This window comes from Chinchilla lanigera, unplaced genomic scaffold, assembly GCF_000276665.1.
Source record: "Chinchilla lanigera isolate Chin_1 unplaced genomic scaffold, ChiLan1.0 scaffold00085, whole genome shotgun sequence".
Lineage (NCBI taxonomy): Eukaryota > Metazoa > Chordata > Mammalia > Rodentia > Chinchillidae > Chinchilla > Chinchilla lanigera.
The window spans coordinates 9,634,281-9,660,235 of record NW_004955486.1 but is presented as its reverse complement, the minus strand read 5'-3'; the positions used below and the strand labels follow the sequence as shown (position 1 = coordinate 9,660,235).

At 49.3% G+C, this 25,955-nt stretch overlaps 2 protein-coding genes across 12 annotated transcripts in view; both read right to left on the bottom strand.

The window, feature by feature from the left end:
- Window positions 1-1,530, bottom strand: part of Rnf223 (ring finger protein 223) — a 6,762-nt gene extending 5,232 nt beyond the window's left edge. Inside the window, exon 1 of one of the 2 annotated variants that reach the window (XM_005404257.1) lies at window positions 1,440-1,530. The gene's annotated coding sequence lies outside the window, so the exon portion shown is untranslated. The remainder of the gene's footprint in view (window positions 1-1,439) is intronic. The other variant, XM_013504295.1, reaches the window with a different exon arrangement.
- Window positions 554-25,955, bottom strand: part of LOC102003555 (chromosome unknown open reading frame, human C1orf159) — a 26,743-nt gene continuing 1,341 nt past the window's right edge. The window contains exons 2-13 of one of the 10 annotated variants that reach the window (XR_001231143.1): window positions 24,952-25,087; window positions 10,793-10,901; window positions 10,079-10,647; window positions 9,701-9,798; window positions 7,498-7,573; window positions 5,502-5,597; window positions 5,102-5,167; window positions 3,713-3,847; window positions 2,977-3,002; window positions 2,867-2,897; window positions 1,440-1,636; window positions 554-1,085 (exon numbers count right to left, since the gene is read on the bottom strand). Coding sequence is in view for 9 of the 10 variants with exons in the window: in XM_013504297.1 (XP_013359751.1) it covers window positions 1,539-1,636; window positions 2,867-2,897; window positions 2,977-3,002; window positions 3,713-3,847; window positions 5,102-5,167; window positions 5,502-5,597; window positions 7,498-7,573; window positions 9,701-9,772 (600 nt within the window). In the remaining variant the exon portion in view is untranslated. Of the gene's footprint in view, window positions 1,637-2,866; window positions 2,898-2,976; window positions 3,003-3,712; window positions 3,848-5,101; window positions 5,168-5,501; window positions 5,598-7,497; window positions 7,574-9,700; window positions 9,799-10,078; window positions 10,648-10,792; window positions 10,908-20,203; window positions 21,592-24,951; window positions 25,088-25,955 lie in introns of those variants that run through there. The other 9 variants (XM_013504297.1, XM_013504296.1, XM_013504302.1 and 6 more) reach the window with 9 other exon arrangements.

Sequence of the window (25,955 nt, the reverse complement as noted above, 5' to 3'; positions counted from 1 at the left end):
CTCTGGGGAGGTCAGCAAATGTCCCTGTCCCCTCAGGCCTCTCCAAAGAGCCATCCATCCACAGGTTTGGAAGGTTCTGTGTTAGGCTTGGGTGACCAGAACACAGGGACCCCACTCTCTCAAGGGTGACTCCAGCCCACACACTACCCACGTGTGGCCTCTTCCCAGGGGCTCAGATGTGTGGTGCTCAGTGGTCCTGTCTGTGCCCCTTGCCAGGTCTGACCAGTCAGAGCAATCTGGAGGAGGCGGCCACATTCTTCCCCTCTTTCACCCCAGGGAGGGCTTGTCCTGCAAGAGGCAGCTCAGGGGAAGCCCCTTGCCCAGGGGATGTCCTGAAAGGACAGGGCTGCATCTGGGGAACAAGCCCATAACGAAGGGTACACTTGAGGGTAGGCTGAGCTCTCCCACACCCTGACAGGGGGCTTTTCCATCCCTCCCTGTCCCCTGTCCCCTGCACATGGTCGTGGGGTGGATGGCGTGGGCCTGGATAGGAATGGCACCGCTCACATGCAGAGAACACACAATGCTTGGGAGGGTGAGAAGACCCAGAAGAGAGAAGCTTCAAAGGGTTTACTTGATCTGACTTCACATGGGTGGCCCACACCCTCACTGTGGAAGAGGCTGTCAGCTCGCCCCAAGCAAGCTCCTGTGAGTGTCGATGAACAGTAAACTCCAAATGTGCATCATGGTGCCAGCGGGTCAGGTCCCTCCAACATGGGCCAGTCACTGAGGGGGATGGTGCTGGATACCCCCAGGCCTGGGCTGGACCATGCACCAAGCCCAGCATACAGGAGATGGCTGCAAAAGAGCATCCTCCACAGCAACCTACATTCAGTGCCACTGGACAAGGGCCACCAGCTGGCACGCCTTTGGCAGCTCAGCGAGGCCAGTGCCTGGTGGCTTCAGGGGTGGGTCTCCATGTGCGGACACATCACTGTGGGTGGCTGGTGTGAGTGTCTGCTGGCTGCAGTCTGCCCCTGTGGACGAGGGTCTGCCCAGCCTAGGCGAAGACCCAGCCTCTGCGTACAGAAGCACCTCAGCTTCTTCCGTCAACACTGAGATAACAACCTGAGGCCAAGGGACTCCTGGAAGTGCAAAGCTGTGGCTTGCGGGCTTGGCCACTATGGGATAGTTCATTCTGAGGTACCTCAGCCACAGAGGCTATGACCTCCCTTATGTCTGAGCCTTGCTCTCATTCCCTTCAGAGAGGTTTGTGAGGCTCTTTGGCTGGGGGTGTGAGGGTCCTGCCCGACATGGGCTCAAGGGTGAGGGTCCTTCTGAGGGGCAAAGCAGCCTGGGGTACCCGCAGCCTGAGCTGGTCCTGAATTTTGCCTGTCTCCTGAGGGCCTGCACCCCACCCCTTTGCTCCCAAGCTCCTGGTCCGATCACTGAGCAACATGGGAGGGATGAAAGGGAGGTGATGTCGGCTCCAACCATACCAGGTCCATCCCAGGCCCCAGGTGACATGCCCTCTGCTGGCTCATCCAAGGGGCAGTCCAGGCTCCATGGCACAGGGTGGTAGGGTCTCAGCCTCCAGGTCAGACATTGCTGATGCGAGCATCCACCGCAGGGAAGGCAGAGCTGTCCATAGCCCTGTCTGGGGGCCTCTCGCGTCTCACATATCTAGGCTTCCGCACTGGAACAAGGTCAGAAACAAGCTGGATCAGAGCCAGGAACAATCCATGGCTGGGTCTGCACTGGGGCTCTGGGGAGTGTGGTGGGCTGCTATAGGTGTGAGGTCAACATGGGCCTGTTTACTCAGACTGGGGGAATTGGGGCTCCATGCCCAGAGTTTTTAGCAGGCCCCACCTGTGCACAGGACAGCTTCTCCAACGCATGCTCCCTGGAGCCCCAGGCCCTGCACCCAATAACCTAGGCCTGGGCCTGCCTGGCTAGCCCTTAAGACAGAGACATAGGCTACATCTGCTGGGTACACTGCAGCGGACAGGAAGGGCCCCCTAAGACAGAGCCAAGTCCCAAGTCCTAGGGCCTGTGAATGTGGCCTCATTTAGAGGAAAGATATGACTACGTTAGGCTCTCAGGAGACGTCGTCCTAAATCCAGTGGCCACTGTCCTCAGAGTAGGGTTGGGGAAGAGAGAGCAGAAAAGCCAGGAGCTGGAGGAGGCAGGAGGGACCCCAGAGCTTCAGAGCCTGAGCCACCCTCGCCCCTGCCCCCAGCACCTTGATTTCTAACTTCTGGCCTCAGAACTGTCAGAGAATAACTTCTTGTTCAGCCTGCCTGACTAGCTACCTTGCCTCAGGCTGTTGTGGGCCTCTGGGCTATCAGAGGTGCCTAAAGCTGAGGTTCAGAGAACTTGGACAAATGTTGTTTAGAATGGAGCAGGTCTAGCCTTGATCAATGAGCTACTTTGTACCTAGTGGAGAGGGACACTGTCCCCTTGCCTGGTCTCATGCCAGACCTTTGTATGGTGGGAAGACCACAAGCTGGGGAAGGAGGCTGGGTGATTTGACGCTGGGGCTTACAGTGGTATGACCACAGGCCAGTCACCTTACTTGCGTCCTATGGACTCTCCCACACAGTGGGTCACACCTTCTTGGGGGTGCCTGGTGGGACAAGGCCCAGGGCTGACCTGTGCTCTACCTCTCAGGCAGAGCTTGCCCTGAGCAGGGCTGCAGCGTGGCAGGGGAGGGTCTGGCCTGTGCTGTGTTCCCCTCTCCAGCCCAGCCTAAGGGTGAGAGTGGGTACCGTGCAAGCCTAGTAGTGGGGCACCCACAGAGCGCCTGTCCCCAATCCTGCCTTGGGGGCGATCTCCTGGGGAGCTCTGGAGAGCTCAGTCCCAGAGACAGGCAAATCACTGAAAAGCCTGTGTCTGTCAGAAGGACTCTGATGTGTGCTGCCTTTACCTGAGGACTGGGGTGCAGGGATCATCGCAGCCTTGAAAAGGAGAGAAAGGCAGTGTGAGAGGCAGGCGGCCAGCACCATCACGCAAGGTCCAGGATGTGGGGATACTTACGGCTTCACTGGGCTGCAGGGCTGGGGCTGTAGGGGAAGGAAACACGTCAGTCCTGGCTAGGCAGGCAGTGGCTCCACCAGGCCCAGGGCTGAGCAGGTCCACCTGCCCTTGTTCCTGCAGCCGCCGCCAATGCCTCTGTCCTGCCTCCCAGTAGGGAGGACAAGCCAGGAAGGTTACTTCTCTAGCTGCCACGATAGGACATGGGGGAGCTGGAGATTTAGCTCAGTGGCACAGCGCATGCCTGGCAAACGCGAGGTCATGAGTTCAATTCCCAGTACCGGAAAAAAAAAAAGGACATGGGGAAGGAATCCCCTCCAGGGGTCTTTGCCCAAGGTGGTACTTGAGGTCCTTGGGATATCTGTACTAGGGGTTCACTGGGGTGCCCTGGCCTACTACCCCGCCTCATTTTTCTCTGTCCTGTGGCCAGCAAGGCCAGCCATGCCCACTGCCTGCTTTGCTCCAGGGGTGCTGGGGAGGCAGAGATACTGGGTGGACACAGGTGTGGAACTTCCCATGGCCAGTTGTGCAGGGGCCCACAGAGCTGATTCTAAAGTGCCTGTCTTGACTGGCATTGGCACAAGGCCACCTCAGGCTCTCAGGATGCTAGGGCACCCATCGCAGGCTGGGCCTGGGGAGAGGGGACGCCTGCACCTGAACAGTGCCCCTGGGCACCACCTGCCTCTCAAGTTGGCCCAGGTCCCAGCAGCACACTGCTGGCTGGACTGCTGGGAAATACCTTTATCACTCCTGTAGAAGATCCTGGGGAGCTTACTGGCGCGCTTCAGGTAAAAGAACCCAGCTACAGAGAGGATGAGACCCATGCTGATGAAGAATGTTCCCAGGAAGAGGGAGACCACCACACGAGGAGCCCCTGTAGCAAACCAACAGTCAGCCATGGGAATCTGTGGTGCCCAGGACTCCCTGCTAAAACCCTGGGGGCTGCCACTCCCTTTTGGTCACCTTTGATGGCCAAACACACCTGGCTACAGAGCCTTGGGATGCTGCCCTGCCCTCCTGGCCCAGGTTTCTTGAGGAGGTGGGAAGCTGGGGGGAAAGGAGCCCCCTGGCTAACTCCAAACGCACCCAGCCCTGGGCTCTCCATGCCCCTCGGCATCCTCACCTCTCCACTGCTTCGAGTCACACCCCCTCAGTCACTGCCAGCTGGGGAGGTGCCTTTTTCACCCTGAGACACAGAGCCATCTACCAGACTTGTGCCTGGCTCCATTTGGCTGGCACTGTGCCAGGGGGCCAGGGACCTGTCCAAGTCAGCTGCTGCCCTGTGCAGCTGGCTTCAGTGTCCTGGTCAGGGCTGGGCCTGGGGCTTCCTCAAGTGTACTTTCTGGTGCAATGAGAGGCAGACTGAGCCCCTCAGATCAAAACTCCAAACCCAGAAACCAGTCCAGCACTGCACTAGAGGGTTAAGAGTCCCCCATGGCAACAGAATCACCTCTGCAGAGGAAGGAGCTTTGCACTGGAGCTAGGTGCTGTTCCTTGACTTCCGCCTCTGTGCAGCTGGCTTCAGTGTCCTGGTGCCTGTGTGCCCATCCCTCTCCTAGCCCCAATCCTAGCCCCAGCGCCAGTCCCCTCTGCCAGTTGCATTCTTGGTCCAGCCACCTCCACCCATCAGGCTGCTTCCTACCCACCAGGTCATGCCCTCCTCCCTGCCTGCTAGGCCTTCCTCTCAGGTAGGACTGCAGGTCTAGGAGACTCATCTCCCCCAGGACAGGACAGGTGGGGTGGAAGGTATTTCTGCCTGGTGCATGTCTCCCTTGAGCCTCAGGGTGGCTTCCACTCCCCAGAGGACCTGCTGGGGGCTGGTGCCAACCAGGAATGAGGCAAAGGCCAAGTAACAACACACATCGGTGAATCACGAACTGTAGCCTCCGAGACTGTGGGAGGGATGTGGCACCTCTCCATCAATGCTGTCCTCAACATGTGCCCCCTACCTAAGCCAAGTGACTCCAGCCCTGGGCTGCAGGATTCTGCTGGCCATATCACGACCAGGGGGTGATGCCTGCAGCTCAGTGGGCCTGAGGCTGTACTGGCAAAAGCTCTCCGACATTCCCCTCCACCCCCAGGACCCAAGCAGAGGTCTGGCTCAGGTCTGGGGCATTGAGAGACTCACCAAAATGTGGCCAGCCAGGCGTCCCTGTGCTCCTGTTCATGGGAAACTGAGCACCCCAGCCAGTGACTGTGGGAGAGCAGAGCTGAGGCGGTGTGTGGGGGTGCTGTGCGGGCCCTACATGGACCGCCCCACCCCACCTGAGAGATGTCTTGGGCTGGAAACGAGACCAAGGTGGCTGTGGATGGAGTAGCCCTCAGCCCACAGCTACGGCAGTGGACAGAGGATTCAGGAGGGAGTCCTGCAGGCTGTCCACCAATGGACAGTGCTCCTGGGCAAGGTGGGCCACCACTGCTGGGCAACAAGGACAGCAGTGCTCCAGTCTCCCCAGACTAGAGGTGTGGGCTCCTGTGAGGAGCAGGGAAAGAGGGAGGGGCAATGGGACAGCGGGATGGAGACCTACGGCTTCTGCACTCGGAGGCGTTGTAGACTGGGAAGGTCCCATTCTGGCATTGCACACAGCTGATGCTCCCATCTGCATTCCCATGCCTGTAGCAGCCTGCACCGGGGAGGACAATGTTTCTCAGGAAAGTAATTCAGGCCGGCTCACAGTCTCCTGGGCGTTTTTCTGTCTCTCCTCAAGTTTGGCACACAGTCTTCCTTTAAGAACACTAATTTGCTGGAAGTATGGGTAGAACTGGCTCAGATTCAAAAAAAGAAATAGGCTCTTGCTGCTGAGGAGCCCATGTCCTTCTGGTTACTGCAGGAGGCAATTCAGAGAGGCTGATGATGGGCATCCAGTTATAGGGCTGTGTGATGGCCTAGTGTGGGGGACTGGAGGCCTGGCCTTTACCTCCTGCCTCATCCACTACATCTCCCCAAGACTACTACCCCCAAGGTGTGGACACTGCTGCCATGAGCACCGGGCACCCTCCCTCAGCCTCCACATGGGGTAGGCACAATGTCAATTTCTCACCCTTGCACCCTCCCCAGGGTCTCTCTCAAGGGCTCCCTGCAGGATCAAGTCAAATTTCCATCCCAGACTGCTGCCCAGAGCCTGTTCTCTCCCTGCCAAGACGTTGGGAACAATCTGGCTCTCACTGGCCATAGGCTGATGGACAGGTGTCCTCCAGCTTCCTTTGAGGATAGAGATTGAGTCTTACATCTTTACTTCCTTCCAACACCCTCAACACTTAACACAGGCCGGGCAGATGCACACTCCACAAATATGAACTGTGCACACTAAAAGCTGGCACTGGACCCTGAGCAGTACCCAGGCTAAACCGTACTATACTTCATGCACATTTCATCTAAGCAAGTGGCCCTTGCTGAGATGACAGTCTTCTGTGGTGAGAGGCAGTGTGACACCAGGGACAGGGGTCTGAGAGGGACATCAGCACAGGGTGGCTCTACCAATACTGTGAGCAATGCTGTGAGCAGTGCACTGGGCTGGAGAACCTGAGGCCAGCACTTGGTTTCTCCACCTGGGTCAAGCTGTGTGCCCTGATATGGAGCTGTTAAGAAAGGCCACCTAAGCAGCTGCTCATCACAGCCCTGCGAGGCAAGGGTGGACCCCCAGGGAAGGCCCCCTAGGAGGCACACACTGCCTGCTCAAGTCTCTTCCCTCGGAGGCCAAGGAGTCCAGTGGGGTCCACAACACACAACATAGAACCTGGTGCCAATACTGAGATCCTCCCTGAAAGCTTCCCTTCCAATGCTCCTGTGCTAAGAAGCAACTAGGTCACAGGCAGGGAGAAGGCAGGGCCAGAGAGGTGATGGTGGCTCTGCAGGCCTGTTGGGCTCCTATGTGTCTCTATACAATCTCTGCTCTATACCCAGAGCCTCTTGACTGCACACCTTCCCATGACTCCCATTTTATTCTCAGCCCTCACTGCTGGCTTCCTGCCAACCCATGCCCAGACGTCCAGCCCCAGCCCTCTGGACCCAGCCTCTCCATCCACAGGCCCCATACAGCCTCCATGCCTTTGCCACACCCTCCTTCCATGGCAGTTAGCCATCGTCCTCAGGGCACAGCTGCCTGGTGAGCTTAGATTCATGCCTTCTTTCCTTTGGGGGTGTGACAGACTCCAGGACAGAGGTGCTCAGGCCTCCCTTGCTAAAATTACAGTGTTGAGCCATCCCAGCCTGAGCCCACCACAGCCCAGAGCCATCCCCTGCCTCAACTGATGCTCTTGTCCCCTGCAGAGACTTCCTGTCACTGGACAGCAAAGAGAGATGGTAGCCCTAGCACCATTTCACTTGGGCCCACCCCTCCCCATGCTGCCCTAGCTGGCTTCTCCATGCTGCCTGCGGGAAGGAGGTTTAGCTGGACCCCTTTGCCCAGTGCTGTTTCTGTGCTGCTCACCACTGAGAAGAAGCAGACGGGGTCATGTATACCACCTGTGGGCACTGGTGGCTTGGTGACTGATCTGGTGTCTGCCTGTGCCAAAGTGGCTTACCTGGGCCACAGAGGTTTGTTCCAGGGCAGGTGGCATTGATGTCCACCACATCCACACAACACTCTGGCTGCTGGGCCTGGAGAAGAGACAGTGGTGGACTGAGGAGAGGAATAGGGAAGGTGGCTCCCTGCACATGACCCAACACCCACGTCCACCTCCCCCAAAGTCGACACCAGGAGACACCTGGCTCTGCTGGCACAGGAGCCAACTTGCTGATCCCTTGCATGACACCTCAGGGAAAACTTCAGTCATGGATAGAAAGAACCAAAGCCAGAGAAGTTCCAAAGCAGGCAGAGCTGAGGCTGGGCATCTTTGGGGCAATCCTTGTGGCACCCAGACTCAGCCCAGTCATAGCACACAAGTCTCTGCTGCATCTTCTCTATGAGCTCTGGGAGCCCCTCAAGGGCAGTGTGCAGCACTGTGTCTGACCTGTGCAGGGCATGTGGCCAGTGAGCATTTGATGACTGAATAAACAGTATAAAGCTGGGACTGTCTGGTATATTCTGAAACAGCCCTAGGACTCTGAACTGCAGCCTGGGCCTCAGGCAGCTTGGAGGCAATGGGACTCAGAACACATGACCCCAAAATATACTACTTTGGTGCTTGAGAACACAGAAGCAGGTCTCTCTGAACCCATGGCCTCGGCCCTCGAGCAGCCATAAGGCTCTCAGGGAAGATATGCCTTCCCCAGCCCAAGGACAGGAAGGCCCTTGTTGTAGAAGACACAGGAAAGAGTCGCAACTAACCACGGGTCAGGGTCCCTTTCAGGAGCAGAACCATCCGTCCGTCTTCCTCCAAGCTGGCCATCACACACAGGTGTCTGTTTCTTTGGCTCTCTATTCTATATGGAGGCTCCCATGTCACATAGATGTACTTTTCCCTTACTAATCTGCCTCTTGTTATAGGAGCCTCAGCCATGAACCTTGTGGTGGCTGAAGAAAAATCTCTCCTTGCCTATACGGAGCAAGGGGAGAGCTGAACCCCATCCGGGGACGCTCCTGGGCTGTAAGGGTCCTATGGTTGGCAGAGTCTCCTCTCTTCACTCCTCAAGCCCTTGACAGGGAGGTGGTGGCAACCGAGTGCTCTCTATGCATGGTGTCCCTATGCTGGCCAGAGCGCTCCAGGATCTGCCTGTCTGGGCCACAGGTAATCACAGGGTGGAGTATTCTAGTTGATGAAATTATCAATCAGTGAAATCACTTCTATTAGTCACCTACTAAAACATTACGCTGTTCAGCTCTACTGCATGGTCAACTCTAGAAACTCCCTCAAGGAAAAGGACACACATTTTTGTTGACCATACAGAAATGCAAACAAATCGCGAAGAGGGAATGAGGCACCTTTCCTGCACTCTTGCCAAAGATTCAGCACCCACTGAAAAACCTAAAAGGTGCTGGGGGCTTCCCTGGGGCTCTCTGCAGGGGCTTGCACCTTGGTCTCAAAGAAGTGCCCAGGCCAGGCCAGAGTCTCAGAGGGGTGGAGTCACACCCACTGCCTTACACAGCATCTGTGTGCCAAGTGCTATGTAGCATGTGGGTGTGTGAAGGTCTGTTCACCAACTACTGGAGGTCTGTACAGGCCTCGAGTGGGCTGGGAGGATCCCCTGGGTAACTTTGGCTGTGGGGTCATCACAGTTGGAGTTCTGTTTCCTGTGACCTGAGCCAGTTCGATAGTGAGGGGCATCTAAAGGGAGACCTAGGGGTTCTGGGAGCACCCACAGGAGGGCCCATGCCCATTGCATGGCCATCCCTCAAACTAGCTGTGGCCAAGTCAGGGAACAGCACCCCAAACCTCCAGCAACCCCAGCCTGTGTGGCCCCCACCTGGTTCTGGCTTGGGGTCCAGCGCTGCTGGCATCAGCCCTTCTAGACACCACAGCACATTGGCATGTCACTCCCAGGGGGAGCCAGGATGTCCTGCTGTGAGGACACCACCAGCCACCACTGCTATCCGACAAGCAGCAAGCAGCTCCCACAGGGTGGCTCTGCAGGGACCTCCAGTCAGCTACAGTAACAGGTAACTTAGCAGAGAAACTTCTGGGAAGCAAAGCAGAACAAGTACAGAGTAGGACACAGCCCTTCCATCTGGTAGCTTCATCTAGACCCCGGGAGCTAAGCATCAGGGGCCTCCTGGGCCAAGGGTGAAACTCCAATTTAACTTCCTACTCCTGGCCACATGGTCATGGGACAGGGAGGGGCACCAACCTTGTTCTCTGTGGACTTGCTGGCGACTCCCACCAGAAGGCCAGCCAGAAGCGCGAGGCACTGTAGGGCCATGCCAGGGAGCAAGAGGACAGCAGGGTCTGTGCAAGAGAGGAGGAGAGAGAGGGCAGGCAGGGCAGGGCCAGTGGCACAGTCCAGGAGAGGCTGGAGGGTGCAGTCCAGTCAGGGAGGGACCTTATGGTGGAAGGTGGGGGCCGAGATAGAAGGATGGAGCAGCAGTATGAAGAGGGTTAGGCTTCACTGGGAGTGGGGTGGGATAAAGCAGGCAGATAGCGGATGGGTTTGTGGGTGGTCTTGTGGGTCAGCTGTTGCCCAGGCCTCCTGGAGCAGTAGGTTCAGGTCAATCCAAGGTGCTCTTACCTGCCCTTCCAGGATGAGAGCTGCAAACATCAGCACAGGCCACCAGGGCAGTCAGTGGTCAGCACAGCTCAGGCTGCTGAGTCATGTGGAGCTCATGCAAGCTGGCTGAGTGCATGAGGCTGTGGTCACTGGGAGGATAATTTTCTGGCAGAGAGGACCCAGAGCCCAGTGAGGGACAGCCCGGAGCACCCTCCAACAACTCCACTAGGTCAGGGTCCTAGAAGCAAGGCCACTTGCACCTCTGATCTCTGGCTCACAGATCAGATCCAAAGTCTGATCAGACTTTGCTCACATCTTGAGCACGGTCTCCCACAGTCGGTCTCCTCTTGGGTGGCTGGGGCCTCAGGGTAGACCAGGACTTTCAGTGCAAGTGTTCTGCTTTCATCACCTCTGGGCCACAAGAGTTAAGTATCCACAACCATGGCCCCAAAGACACAGGGTGTAATAACTTCTAGTCATGGGAAGAAGATCCAGAGGGCAAGCCAACTGGAATGCACATTGCAAGCAGACTTCTTAAAGCTCAGACACTTGGTGCTCGAAGTCCACAGGGCTTCATGCCTGCCACATCCCTAGCACAATAGAGGATAAACCTGCACTCACTATACAGGCTTGAAGTACCATCATTTGTACAATTTTTAACAACTGTTAACTCACAAGGCAGAACTCATCATCTGTCCCAACACAGCTAGGTCAATATTTCAACATAAAAGTTACCTCTAAGGTGACTTTTCCTGGGTGAAGGCAGCTGCAGAGTGGAAGCAGCCGTGCCAGGAGTTTCAGCTCTGAGCATAGACCTCAGCAGCAGCGTCCTGCCAGCTCCAGGCTGGTCCTCAGAAAGAACAAAGATGTTTCAGTCTGGGGCAGGAAACAGGAACTACATTCTTGGGCTGGCCATAGGGAGAGGACATGGGGTCCACAGTTCCTGACGGTGAAGGCTCAGGGGGACTCAGGATCTTGTCCCATCAACAGGGAGTGGTGGGGTCTGTCCTGTCATTCATGTTACAGAGATTTAGCCCAGGGCTGTGGGTAGTGAAAACACTGTGTTGGTGGGAGGTGGGCCATGTTGTCCAGGCCTGCCCTGAAGAGAATGGGCCTTTTCTGTAGGAAAAGTGCACCCCACTAAAATGCATGTTCCCCTTGCCTCATGCAAGGACACACTCAATCACAGCCAGAGCCACTCTAAACCCACAGGGAATAAGCAAATCCCTTCTTTTTGTCTATTAGATATTTGCTTAGCACACTTTCTCTCCCCTGCCTGGAGAAAATGCCTAGTGCTCTGGACCCTTCTGCTTACTTTCTGGGAAGAGGCATCCTGGGGCCAGACCAAGTCACAAAAAGAATCTGAAGTCCGAGATTTCAGTCAATGCTTCCATCTCCTACTTAGTCAACTTTATTGAGACATGGTTTACATACCATAAATCACATCCACTTATAGTACATAATTCAAGGAGTTCTGGCAAATTACTCACCGGTGAAGCTGCCAGCCACTAAAACCAAACAGCTCTCTGTGGTCCCTCCTCCTTCAGCCCTTGGCCCCCAGAATCCACTGAGCTGGCCATATCACTACAAATCTGTACTACACAGAATTTCATTCAAGTGGATCACAGCACCTACACCTTTGTGTCTGGCTCTTTTCATGTGTTGCAGCCTTTAGATGCATTGTGTAGTTTATCTGTATTCTTTCTTTTTCCAACTAAATGGCATTCCACTGTGTGGACAGATTTTTCTCTACTCATCACCTGTTCATGGATATCTGGGCTGACTCTGGTTTTTGGTGACTATGAATAAAGTTGCTACAGATGCCCTTGTACACTTATTTGTGCGGACATGTTTTCATTTCTCTTAGGTCAATATCCGGAAGTGGACTGGCTGAAACCTAGGGAGAAGTACTTTATGTTGAACTTTTTGATGCTGCCAAGCTGAGTTCCACACTGGTGGTCCATTTTACCTTCCTACCAGCCAGGTAGGAGAGGTCAGCTGTTTGCATCCTTGCTAAGACTTGGTGGTAACTGGTGTGTGTGTAGCAGTACCTCATTGTTCTTGTTAGCTACTTTTCTTTGGTGACTAACAATGGTCAGTCATTAGCCATTGGTGTATCTTTTGTTAATTACTTTATTTCTTGGTATCACTGTAAACACAAAGTAATTTCTGATTTCATTTTCCAGTAGCTTGCTGCTAATATGTAACAAAAGTTAATTTTGCATATTAATTTCTGAGATCTTGCTAAAGTCACTTAATAGCTCCAGAATTATCATTATTATTATTATTATTATTTCTTAGGGTCTTCTACAATTATATCACCTGCAAATAAATGCAGTTTTTCTTCTTCCTCCCCAGTCTCTATGACATAACCCACTTCCCTTCTCCTCACAGTGGTGAGCACTCAGCAGCACACTTGGGCAGAAGTGCTAAACGTAGGCAGATTCCCTATTCTTCACTTCAGGAGTAAAGGGCTCAGCCTTCACCACTGAGTGCAAAGTCTGGCATAGGTTTTGGTTTTTCTGGTCTTTTTGAGATAGGGTTTCACCATGCAGTTCAGGCTGGCCTCAAACTCACAGTGATCTTCCAGCCTCCACCTCCTGAGTGCTGGGATTACAGGTATGCACCACCATGCCTGGCTGACATACATTTTTCAAAGATGCTTTTTATCAGGTTCACAATTTCCTCCTCTTCCTACTTTGCTGAGTGTATTTAATCATAAGAGGATTTTAAATGTTCTCAAAAGCCTTTTATGCTTTTCTACATAGATTGGAATGATCGTGTAGGTTTTCTCCTTTACTAATGTGGTGATTACACTGATTGATTTATCACTGTCCTATAAATTCTAGCCAGTGCAATAAAGAAAACAAAAGCCATAAAGATGAGAAAAGAAGAAGTCAAAATGTCTCCATGATGACAGGATTATTTCCATGGCAAATCCTAAGAATTCTACCAAAAACAAAACCACCAAGCAAGAAATTCCGAAAATACATTACAAGCAAATCTGACAGTGTTCCAAGATTGTTTTTTTATTGTAGATAGATGAGGAGATAAGCAACTGATTAGTGAGAAGAGCAGAGACCCAGAAAGAGGGCTTCACATACCCAGCTGAGTGGTTTTCAACAAGATGCCAAGGTGGTCCAACGGGGAGAGAAACCCTTTAAAACAACTGGACACTCTCACCTCACACAGCAGGAAAAGCTAAATAAAGCTAAGGGAACACCAAATCTAGAAAGTTTGTAAAAGGAAACAGAATATCTTCAGGCTTTTGATTGGTCAAAAACTTTGTTGTTGTTGTTGTTGTTGTTGTTTGGAGACAGGGTCTCACTTTGTAGTGCAGGCTGGTATTGAACTCACTATAAAGCCCAGGTTGGCCTCAAACTCAGCAATCTTCTTGCCTCAGCCTCTTGAGTGCTGGGATTATAGACATGCACCACTATGCCTGGCTGGACAAAAACTTTTGGACAGGACACTGAAATTTCAAAGACGAAGAAAAACTGATAAATTGAAGTTCACTGAAATTAAAAACTCTACTCAGCTGGGTGCGGTAGCACATGCTTGAATCCCAGCTACTGGGAATCCCAGCTGAAGCAGAAGGATCACAACTTTGAGGTCAGCCCAGAAACTTAGTGAGATCCTATCTCAAAATAAAAGGCCTGGCAATGTAGGTCAGAGGTAGAATGTGTGTCCAACATGTATGAGGCTCTGGGTCAGTCCTCAGTGAGAGAGATGCAGGGGTGGAGGGCAGGAGAATGCCAAACCGAACTCTGTGCTCTAGCTGGCAAATTTGCTTCTGAAACTGTTATTCATGTACACTGTGCCTAACAAATAAGTAGGTGAACAGCAGATGGTAGGTGCAGGGTCTCACCACCACAGTGAAAGGTGCAGAAAAGCACATTCAGGTCACACACACACACACACACACACACACACACACACACACACTCAGATATGCACATCAGCTAGCTCTGTCCAGAGAGGTCCTAGAAGGAACGACACTCCAATGCCAAGAACACTTAGGTTTAGATCCTGGTTTCCAAGATCCTCCTCCAATCAATCATAAGAACTACAGTATCTTGGAGAAGTGGCTGACCCCAGGACTGGGGCAGAAAATGCTTAAAATGAGCCAGGAGTAACTTATAATGCTAGAAAGAAAGGGATGGAGGCAGGTGAAAGAGACATAGGAGCCAAACAAAGGCACTCCAGGACCAAACAGCACAGCTCTGAATCACAGACCAGCTCACAGCCAGTGTCCTATAGGAGGAAAAAAGACCCTGCAGCTTGCCTGCAGTGGCTGCCCAGCCATACCCCAACAGATGAGTGTATGAGACTAGGTATGGTATTGATACCAGGAAAAGTGGGTCTCTGCAACTTTTCTGTAAATCTAGAAGTATTCCAAATAAAATTACTTACACACACCATCAGTGACATGAATAGGCATTTAAAGAAAAAAATGGACCAAAGACTTGATCAGATACCAGAACACATGAACAGATAATATGAAGAAGGAGGTGTACTTAGCACTGTCCTCTCAGCACTGCCCTGCCCCTTCATGTTGGGAGCACAGGGCAGTGGGACTACCCAGCTGTGGCAGGTTCACTCTAGGTATTTTTCCAGGAGAAATGAAAACAGATGCTTACAAAGGACATGTCCAAAAGTGGTGACACTGTCTTTAGTTACTAACACTATAAACCCACCAGAGGGAAGCCACTTCGCCACCTGAAGCACAGCAGGAAGAGAGCGGGAGGGCAGAGGCACATCTCCAGGTGGCACCAATACACTGTAGGTGATGGCCAGGGCACTGCGTGGCTTGCCTCTTGTTGGGAAAAAGACTGGAAAGGCTTATGAGCAACCCCCGAGGGATAAAGGGACATCTCATAGGAGTGTGCGTTACATGGGTGAACGGGCTCATCAGAATCCACATTTAAGATCTGTGTACCTCCCTGGACATGCAATTCATTTTCCATTCTAAAAATTTTATTGAAGCCCAAAACCTAAATAATGGGGTGAAAAAAATTCCACAATGTAATGAAAAATCTGATGGCTATTTAAGATGTCCTACATGCCATTTCACAATTTTTTTTCCTTAGGAGAACTGGTTTCAATGAAAAAATAAGGTATTCAAGATGCTGTAATTTTAAGTAATTAACAAATTGGCTTCAGTCAGTCATAATGAAGCAATAACTTTTGTCCCTGTAAGTGAAATTTTATAACCTCCTGTTCAAAGACATCCTGTTATGTCTGAGCAGGGCCATCAAGATACAAAACTGTCAAAGTTTGACAAGCTGCCTTTGTTCTCCTTCTGCCTGCCCACAAGTTCCATGCCCAAGGCCAATCCCCTTGACCAAATGTATAAAAGCTGAAACCTGTCCTTTATCCTCTGATCAGCCATTTTGGATTTATCTGCTGAGCCAATGTACATCTAAAAATAAAATCTTCCTGTTTCCCATTTGGTCTCTCCTGTCTCTTAAATCCCTCAACATTTCTGGTGACCATGAAGGGACTGAAGACAACAGATTTGCTGTCTCTTTCACCTGCAGACCCAAGAGGGCCCGAGCTATGGCAGTCCTGAGATCACCAGGTGAACACCATGTGCCCCCCCAAAATCCAAGAACAGGTGGCTAGGCAAAGGGGTGTCACATGACACCAATCTGCCAAATGTATGAATAAATGTGCTGCAGTGATTAAGCAGTTCCTTTTCCTCCCATCTCCACCTGATCTCAGCTTTCTGTATATTGTCTCTTATCTTTATTTCTCCATTCTCTTGATGTTCGTCCTCCCGAAACTTCGAGAACTGTGCTGAATGTGGCATATTGGTGCCTGAACGGGGACCAGGGTAAGAAGAAATAGTGGGTGAAGGGACACTTCTCATTGTGCACACAAAATGGGGGGAACTGCATTGATAGCATCAATATTAATCACAGCGGTGTATTGATATTGTTATCTTCAGGTGTAAAACATGGGACAAACAGTTCTCAAAGAACATGTATCTAGAAATGATGTATACAGATGTATATAGAAATGCTTCTTGTATTATTGATTCCTATATTTACTTTATTTTTGTGGACTTGGATTAGGGAGTGTCTTAATGGTTGTAAGCTTGTTGAGAGAACCACAAGGGATTTAGCTTGCAGCACTATTTTAAAATCAAGTCCCAAGTGGAAAACAGATGGCAGAACAACAGCTCCCCTAATAGAACTTAAACCCTCTAGCTTTGCTCAATCAGATAAGGAAGGAACTGAAGGCGACAAAAAAGAAATAGCTAAAGCATATTTAAATCTAGGGGGTTATTTATTATGGAAGGAAAATTTTTTTTTATTTGTGCACATATCAGGCCACCTGTGCAGCCAGCTCACTGCAGCACAGTGCCTCGGGAGGGAGAGGTGCGGACTGAGTGGAGAGAGGGTCCCGTGCTTTGGTCCTAGGAACTCAGCCAGGATGCCCCAGCCCCTCCATGCCTACAGCTCCTCTGACTCCATGCTCTGCTTGGAGCCACAGGGGCCACAACAGCCCAAATCAGAGGAGGGAAAAGCCAGGGAAAAAATGGTGGCTGTTGCTGCAGAGACAACAGCTGTAGTGTTTTCTAGGGAGGGGGGCACCAGCAAAGCCAACCCAGAGATGGAGCCCATCTCCAGCAGCAAGGTGGGCACTGACCCTCTCTCAGTCACTGCCACCAAGGTGGTGTTGCCAAATAGCGAGGCAAGGCCAAGGGGAAACAGTTCTCCCCTCACGCTAACAAGCCACCACCAGCAAGGGAGCTTGCCCCTAGCCTTGAGGCGATGGGGCAGGAGCCACAGCCAGAGGTGGGAGTGATGATCAGGAGGCCCGGCCCCCAAATATAGGATACAGGATTTTCTTCTATACAAGACTGGGGGGCTGGGGATTTAGCTCAGTGGCAAAAGCGCCTGCCTGGCAAGCGCAAGGTCGTGAGTTCGGTTCCCAGTACCGGAGAAAAACGGAAAAAAAAAAAAAAAAGAACAAGACTGATAATGGCCCAGCCTGTAGGAGTGCTGCCTTCCAAAGGTTTTGTAAAACTTTTCATATTTCTCTTACTGTGAGAATTCCTTTTTTTTTTTTTTTTTTAATACTGGGAATTGAACTCAGGACCTTGTGCTTGCTAGGCAGGCACATGTGCCACTGCGCTAGATCCCCAGCCCCATACCATGGGAATTCCTTAGAGCCCTCAAGGTCAAGGAATTGTTGAATGTGCTTATTGTATGCTCAAAATTCAATTACAAAAACAAAAAGGGGAGTCCTTCCCTACAAAATTTACAACTTGTGATAGCCTTCACTTGGCAGCATATACTATTAACTTTTTTAATCCTACTAGGGGTAGAACTACAGCAGTAGAAAGACAATTCAATCAGGTAAAAGAAAGAAGAACTAGGAAGGGTCCTTTGGAAAGATCTTCATACTAGACAGTGGAAAGGACTCAGCCCAGTGCTAATTTGGGGTTGAGGGTATGCTTGTGTCTCTCCAGAGACTGCTGAACAGCCTATCTAGGTACCAGAGTGTGCTGTCTGGCTGTAACATGGACCCAGGCCTGGAGAAGGAGTTGATTCCACCTTTCAAGAAGCTGAAGCTCAGTCCTATGACAGTGATGCCTCAGTGACTGCTCTATAGCTGATACACGAGGATGCGGCTAGGGGGCCAACTGAAGGAACTGACTCAGAATGCCCTGGAGATGGTAACCAAAAATGGGAATCAAAGGAATGAGTAAGTAGTAGAGTGCTTGGAGATAACCGGACTGAAAGTTACATGAAAGAAGGGGACACAAAAGTTACCAGTATTCATAAGACAAAATAAAATACAAAACATATATTAATTATAGATAAAAGATTTTGTTTTTTCCCAGTTATTATAAGTGATTTCTGCTAATCGACCTACAAATAATTCTGAGTAGTCTATTTATAATTACAAACTTCTAAAACTTAAGAGTTATTATAATTCAATTTGGTGAAAAATATATTAGAGTGAATTATGATTGTGTTTATTGAATCTGTTAAGCTGTGTACTTATTTGTCTGCCTGTCCATTCTGTGAACAGCTGTTTTTTATTTGAGCTCAACAATTTTTCTCTTTTCCACTTTTCTTTTGCATTTTTGGCCCATTTGTTCACGATTTAATTTGGTTTGCAGATTTAAAAAGTATGCTTCCACCTGTGTTCCCAGCTGGGCAAAATGATATCAAATTTGGTTTTCTCATAGGTCATCAAAAACTTGTTAAGATAATTAAACAAAAATCTCTTAGGCTGGGGGCAAATTATTGGACAGGACTCCAATTGATGAATAAGAAAGCAGCTGCTTGGAAAACATTATCCAATTCTTGTTCATTGAGAGGAGGCTCCAGTGATCTCCAAAGCCTTACAGGAGATACCCCAATAAATGTCATTAAAATATGTTTACATTGCTCATTCATCAAGGGATTAAGTTTTCTAGACAATAAGATTTTTTATTTAAAGATGCTCTGGGGGCTGGGGATTTAGCTCAGGGGCACAGCACCTGCCTGGCAAGCATGAGGTTGTGAGTTTGATTCCCAGTACCAGAAAAAAAAAAAAGCAAAAATGCTCTGGTGCAAAGGTTTTCATATGGCTATGACAATTGATTGTTATGCTGTAGTGTATTGAACATATTTATGCCTACAGGTGTGCAGGTCTTCCAAAGTGTAGAACAAGGATTGCTTATAGTGATAGACTTTTCTTTCAGATTCAGACACCTGCCTTTAACAAAAACTTATATGATGTACATCCCATTAAAGGCAACAAGTTAGGTAAAAGCTTCTTACGTACTAGAGGTGATTGATTAAAAGGGTTATGCTATGTCAAAATGGAAATTTAAGTATATTACAAAATGTCATCATGATTGTCACGTTGCAATATTATGTATAGCTTTGGATTTCTAATTTTCTGTGTAAACTATGTAACAACATTCTTTTTATCGTTAACATTCTATAGGGATTCAAAATTAGAACACTGATGGTTGCTAGAAAATAATGGTTCTATTTTTTTTTTCTTTTTTTTGAGACAGAGTCTCGCTATGCAGTTCAGGCTGGCCTTGAGCTCACTTTGTAGCCCAGGCTGGCCTTGAACTCGCAACGATCCTCCTGCCTCAGCCTCCTGAGTGCTGGGATTACAGGCATGCGCCACCACGCCCGGCTAATGGTTCTATTTTATGTTCTAAGGTGCTTGATATTTAGGTAAGATTGTAATATTATAAGCTTAAAGTATTCATTACAATGTAATGTCATTAAACTTCTCTTTTGGATATTCAACAACTGAGTTTGGAGACCAAAAACTAGAAAGATAGATGGGTTAGGAGGACAGCCAATATTTTGGCTGCAGCCCTTTGAGGTCAGTGAGGACCCAGGACATAAGAGAACCTCTGCTGTGACATCCCATAACTTAGGGTTAGGGTTAAGTCCTTGATCTTCTGACCAAGGAGATTGTGGGACCACAGAGGAAAGTGATTAACAATGTATAGTGTGCCTAAGGAGAGTCACCAGGAGAGAAAACAATCTCCCAAGCTTTCATAGAAAGCAATTTGGTCAAGCAATGGCTGAGGCACATCCAGATAGCTGACACCGGAAGAAGTATTAAGAGATGCTTTACTTGGTTCCAAGTAATTCCTGAGGAGACTTAACTGACTTTGATAGATAGCAAAAAATTAATTAATACAGGTCTCACTTTAACTTGGTCTTGAACATCTAGCAGAAAAGTATAATCACAAGATGGAAAATTTAAAAAAAAAAAAACAAGGAAAATTGTCTGCAGAGTCCTCCAAACATAGCTCCTCCAATTTCAACTGACCCCCACATCACTTACAACTTCAAAACAGAAAAGGGGGAAATGTGGGGAGTAGCTAAAGCTGGAAATTGATCACATGTGCAGGGGCAAGGCAAGACCTATCCAAAAATAATGTGCACCCAAGGGGAGCCACATAAACAATCTACTCTAGTCCAAAACAGAAAACAAAATAAAACAAAATGCAACCTCTGATATCCAAGAACAGGATGCTAGGCAAAGGGCTGTCACGTGACACAAATCTGCCAAATGTGTAAATAAATGCGCTGCAGTGGTTCAGCAGTCCCTTTTCCTCCCATCTGGAGAGAGGGCTCCACTGACCTCAACTTTTTGCATATTGTCTCTTACCTTTATTTCTCCATCCTCTTGCCATCCTTCCCCCTGAAACTTCAAGAGTTGTGCTGGAAGTGGCAGTTCCCCTACTGAAAAAGGACCTACTCTAAAACTACAGGCCCAAATCGCTTTTAGGCCACAGGGATAAAGCAGAGACAACATAGCACAAGACTGACATTGAGGAGCACCTCACCCAGCTGCACAAGACATCAAAGAGTAAGCTCAAGCAACAGGAACCGAAGGAGGAGACACTGAGGCAACAGCAACAAATAAAAAAGATCCTTACATGGAAGGTGGGTACCGAGAAAGCTACTGTAAGCAAGATAGACCTAAAACTGGAGTTGGGACACATCCGCAGCAAATGCCAAGAACATATTGCATAGCAAGAAACTAGCAAAACTGGAGGCTGCTCAGCAGCAACAGTGAGCAGTGGGAAAACAAAACAAAACAAAATTGTGGCTCCACGAGGCCAAAGAACATATGCAAAAGAGCCTGACAACTGAGGAGGAAGCCACAAGGCACCACAAGGCTATACTGGAGAAAGCTGAGCAACTCAAGGCCAAAGTGAAAGAGGCTCAACACCTGCAGGAATGAACAAAACAAGTCAGCTCAACAGTCACAGCTGATCTAAGAGGCTGCCCAGAAGTGACTACAGATGGAGAAAGAAAACATATGACCATCCTGGCATGGCTTCGTGGCAAGACAGGCAACTCAGCAAGCAACTGAGGAAGCTGAGGAAGATTAAGAACATGCTGAGCAGAAGATCACACAGTCTCGCTGGCAGTTGAAAGACAGAGTGACTAAAACAGTTGACCAAGACACATGGCCAGGCCAAAGTACAAGCAGAGCTAGAAGCACAAAAATTACAATGGCACATGGAAGAAGAGAGGACACAGCAAAGAAAAAAAAAACAGTAACAGACATCCAAAAACACAATATCTAGAAAGAGGTACAACAACTGCAGCAGAGTTCGGAGGCAGAGATCCAAGCCAAGACCCACCAGGTGGAGATGATCAAACACAACAGGCTCCACACCAAAAAGGAGATCCACATGGTAGACCTATGGCTAAAGACAAGAGCACCAGCTTGGTAGGGCTAAGGATGAACTGCAGGCTCTATAGATGTGGATGGAAGAGACAAAAATGCAAAAGCAACAACATAAGAGGAGGCTAAACACTTGCTGAGACAAATGCCAGGGGAGAGCCAACACAAGCATCAAACAGAGGCAAAACTGGCCTTGTGCATGAAGGTTAAAACTGAGACAATTCAAAAAAAAGAGGGCTCTACAGTCACTGGAGAAACTGCAACTTCAAGACAAGGAGGCAGAGAGGTGACTGCAGCAGAGACACAACAAACACACCAAGTACAGAAAACCCTAGAAACAAGCCAATGCAACACAGAGGAAAAGCTACAAGGCAAATGTGCCTCCTTTTCAGAAAAAAAAAAAAAAAAAAAAAAAGGCTACACAGCTAAATCACACCCTGCAGAAAAACATGTAACAAGGCCCAGCTGCAGGAGAAAACAAAGCAACAAACAGCAGCAGACAAAAGCTAAGTGTACCCATGAGAAGGCTGAATGGGGACCAGAGTACAGACAACGAAAGGCCAATGAGACACTGAGGCTATGGCTACAAACAGAGGAGATAATACAACAGAAGAGCTTGACACAGGCAAAGAAAAAAGGAAAAAAAAAAGGAGACTATCTTCAGATAAGCCACCAAAGAAGGGAGATAAGGAGCTTCTCCTTTGGAAAGGTGACCAGAAGAAAACATTTAAACAAATCAAAGAAGCCCTGACTCAGGCCCCAGCCTTAGGACTGCCAGATATAACCAAACCTTCCTTCCTTGCTATATGTCTATAAACAACAACAAAATGGCCATAGGAGTTTTAACTTAGGTCATAGGATCCTAATGTCATCCAATGGTATACTCATCAGAACAGGTAGACCCTGTAGCCCTAGGATGGCCACCATGTTTTAGGGAACTTGCTGCCACCACCTTGCTGATACAGAAGGCTAAAAAGTTGACTTTGGGACAACAACTGACCATTCAGGTACCACACTCAGTTATAACCTTAATGGACCAGAGAGGACACCATTGGTTGTCAAATCTAAGGATGACTTGGTATCAGGGGCTTTTATGAGAAAACCCCCACATAACTCTAAGAATAATAGACACTTAATCTGACCACTTTGCTCTCAGACTAGGAGTCACCCTTCATGACTGTATGGTTGTGCTAAAAGAGGTCCAATGAAAAGAATATGCAATGGTGACTGGACTCTGTGGTAGAGGCCCAGCCTCAGCCCAGAAGGCAGAGCTAACAACCTTGACAAGGGCTCTTTTGCCAGCAAAAGGACAAAAATGTTAACATTTATACTAATTTCAAATATAAAAAGAGGGATCCTGAGGGCTGGGGGAAAAGAGGAAAGTTCATAAAAAGAGATTTTATAGCTCCTAGATGCTAAATGAGGTCCAAGAAAAGTGGCCATTACACACTATAGAGAACAACAGAGGACTGGAACATGAGAAGCCAGAGGAAGCCAAAAGACAGATAGGAAAGCAGAGTGAGCTGCTATGATAGCCCCACAAAGGGGTGCCCTAGCTATGTCCCTTATCCTAGAGCTTCCTCTCCTGGAGACCCCAAATTACTCTCCAAATGAAAAGACATGGTTTGCCTGAAAATTTGGAAATTATATCAAGGGAGGACAGTGGATATTCTCTGGTAGGAGACTGGCCATCCCTGAAATGATGGCCCCTAGGTTTGTGAGACAATTCTTCCAAGGGACTCACATGGGAAAGATGACACTGGAGATGCTACTAGGACATCATTTCTATATGCCACAGCTCACAGCCATATTCAAGTTATATATAAACAGTGCCTAACCTGTGCTCAAATGCCAACAATCTGAGACAAGGGCCCACTCAGCCCCCAGGTACTCAAGAAATGGGTGCAACTCCCTGTGAAAACTTGCTTGCAGACTCCTCTGAATTGCCTCCAGTGGAAAGCTACTGATCTACACCTTCTCAAGATGGATAGAAGCTTTTCTCACCTAGACAGAAAAGATACTAGAAATGACAAAGGGCATCATCTCAACATTCAGACTACCCCTCACTCTGGAGTTGGACAAAGGGCCAGCGTTTGTGGTTGAGATAATTCAGGAGCTCACACAGATGTTAAAAATAAAATAAAAATTGCATATAGTCTACCAGCCTCAGAGCACATGAACCAAACACTCAAAAAGTTGTTCAAAAAGTATGGTCAAGAAACACACTTGAGATGGGATCAAGTCCTGCCCACGGTCCTTCTCTGTGTCCAGTGTTCGCCCACCAAACAAACTGGATATTCCCCTTACAAAATCTTATTCAGCTAGCCACCCCTACTCATAGGTAAAATTAAGAGCGATCTCTGTAAAAATTAGGAAAATTGACCTAAAGGAGACAAATACAAGCTTTAGAATAGCTATATGCAACATCCATAACTGTGTGCAGGGGAGAATGACCATAAGCCTGACAGACCCAATACATCCATTCAAACCTGGGAACTTTGGGTTAAAAAATAAAATCCAACAACTTGGATCCATATGGGATGGGCCTCATACTACAATATCGTCTACCCCCACTGCTGTTAAAGTTACAAAAACTGTGCCTTAAATCCACCACAGTCAGTTGAAATCAATGGCCCAAGACAAGTCAACCAGCCAGCAGGATCCAGACCACCTGAACCAGCTGATCCTGTGAAGATCAGACCCTCACTAGAAACAATAGCTGTGCCCTAGTCACCCCAGAAGCTGAGCAGTCTATACACAGCCAAAGCTTGAGGAAACAGCCCTGCTCTGGTCACTCCAGATCTAAAGCTTGTGGTTTAACATGAGTAAACAACAACCTAAGTCTCTTTTCCTTTTTGTTATAGTTCTCCCTCTGCCCAATAGGGAGCCAACTCCCATAACAAGGTAAATGATAATGTCAGTGATGCTCTCTATTAAAACTCATCTGTAGAAAGCATCAAAGGGAGTAACTTTTGACCCTGTAAACGAAATTTTATAACCTTCTGTTCCTATAACATCCTGTTATGTCTGAGCAGGGCCACCAAGATACAAAACTGTCACAGCTTGACAAACTGCCTTTGCTCTCCTTCTGCCTGCCCATAAGTTCCACGCCAAAGGCCAACCCCCTTAACCAAATGTATAAAGCTGGAAGCTGTCCTTTGTCCTCTGCTCAGCCATTTTGGATTTATCAGCTGAACCGATGTACATCTAAAAATAAAATCTTTCTGTTTCCCATTTGATCTCTCCCGTCTCTTGAATCCCACAACATTTCAGGGTTGGGTGCTGGCAGGACAACCCTGCCATAGCAACCACCCACAGGATACTGACAATAACTGCTGCTCTCCTGCAGCTGTAGGAGGGGAGAGGGAGCAGGTGGTGAGCCTTGGTGAGCACAGCATGGGCCAGCTGAGGCCCTGTTGTCCCCCACTAGGCATTGCTGTCATCGTCACAGCAAGCAAAGGAGCTGAGGTAAAAGAACTGTCCAGATCTTACGAACCCAGGCTTCTCAATCTAAAATCTTATCTTTTGCTGAAAACTATCTGACTAGATGTAAAGATAACATTCCAGTCTGCAGAGGTACATGGCAGATGTCAAGATAAATCCTGGCTCTCAGTGCTACCCAAGTGGGACCAGACCTGGAGCCTACCCAGTTGACTCCACCTCCAAGATGTGGAACCCTCAGCGCTATGGTGACCAGAGGTTTTCTTTAAGTGAGTTACCTGGCAAATCAGAGTTAACCGTGGAGAACCAGGGTAATGCATGAAAGGGCTGAGAGGTGTCTTCGGGTCCCTGGGACGCTGCCTGTGGTCCAAATGGTTCAGGTAACTTGGGTATCACAACATCTGCTTGTTCCACCTGCTCTTGGGAAAAATATTGGCAGGAAGATGTGTATGTCAGAAAAAGAAACTGCAAAACCGAGTTTTACTTCCTTCTATCAGCTTCTAAAAATAAAGTAGCCATTAATGATCTTGGCTGAACACAACTCACTGCTCAGTGGTTCCTACCTGGGAGTAGGAACCAGAATAATCAGATGGGTTATTAAACTCCTTCTACAGCCTTGACCCACAGCATTGTTTGCAGGTTAACGCTGTAGAGAAGGAACTGGAACTCGGAGTGCAGTTCCGTGGTAGAGTGGGTGCTTAGAATGCATAAGAACCTGGATTTTATCACCAGCATCGCAAAAACAAACCTTGGAGGATGGAGGAGTCCTCGGTCTAACCTTCTGTGTACACTGCAATAAAACTAAGGAAAAATGGGAGCAGGGTACAACTTTGACACCATCAAATTTCACAAGACTAGGGAGTTAAAAATTCAGTCATAAAGATTTTGAGTGGTGCTTTTTATTTGCCAAAACGCGGTAAGAAATGTATCCACCTCACTTGCGTTTAAACTGCACACCGAACACCCACTTGGGCGCGGTGGAACATCACACGCTGGCCGCACCATTCCCAGGCACGAACAGACCAAAGAAAGCCCCACACCCGGCGGAACACTCGCGCGGTCTTCCCTCTCTGTCCCTCCATCCCTAACCCTTTCTCCATCAGCGCAGCACCGCGCTCCTCTCCCCGCCCGCCGCGGCGCGTCCTGGGGGAGAAACGGACGAAACGGCCAAAGGAGGCAGCCATCCCGCAGAGATTACAGGGATTAAAGCGGACCCGCGAGCCAGGAGGACCCCACCCAGTGGTTAGAACCCCGCGGTTGCCCCCACCCCGCCCCGCCCCGC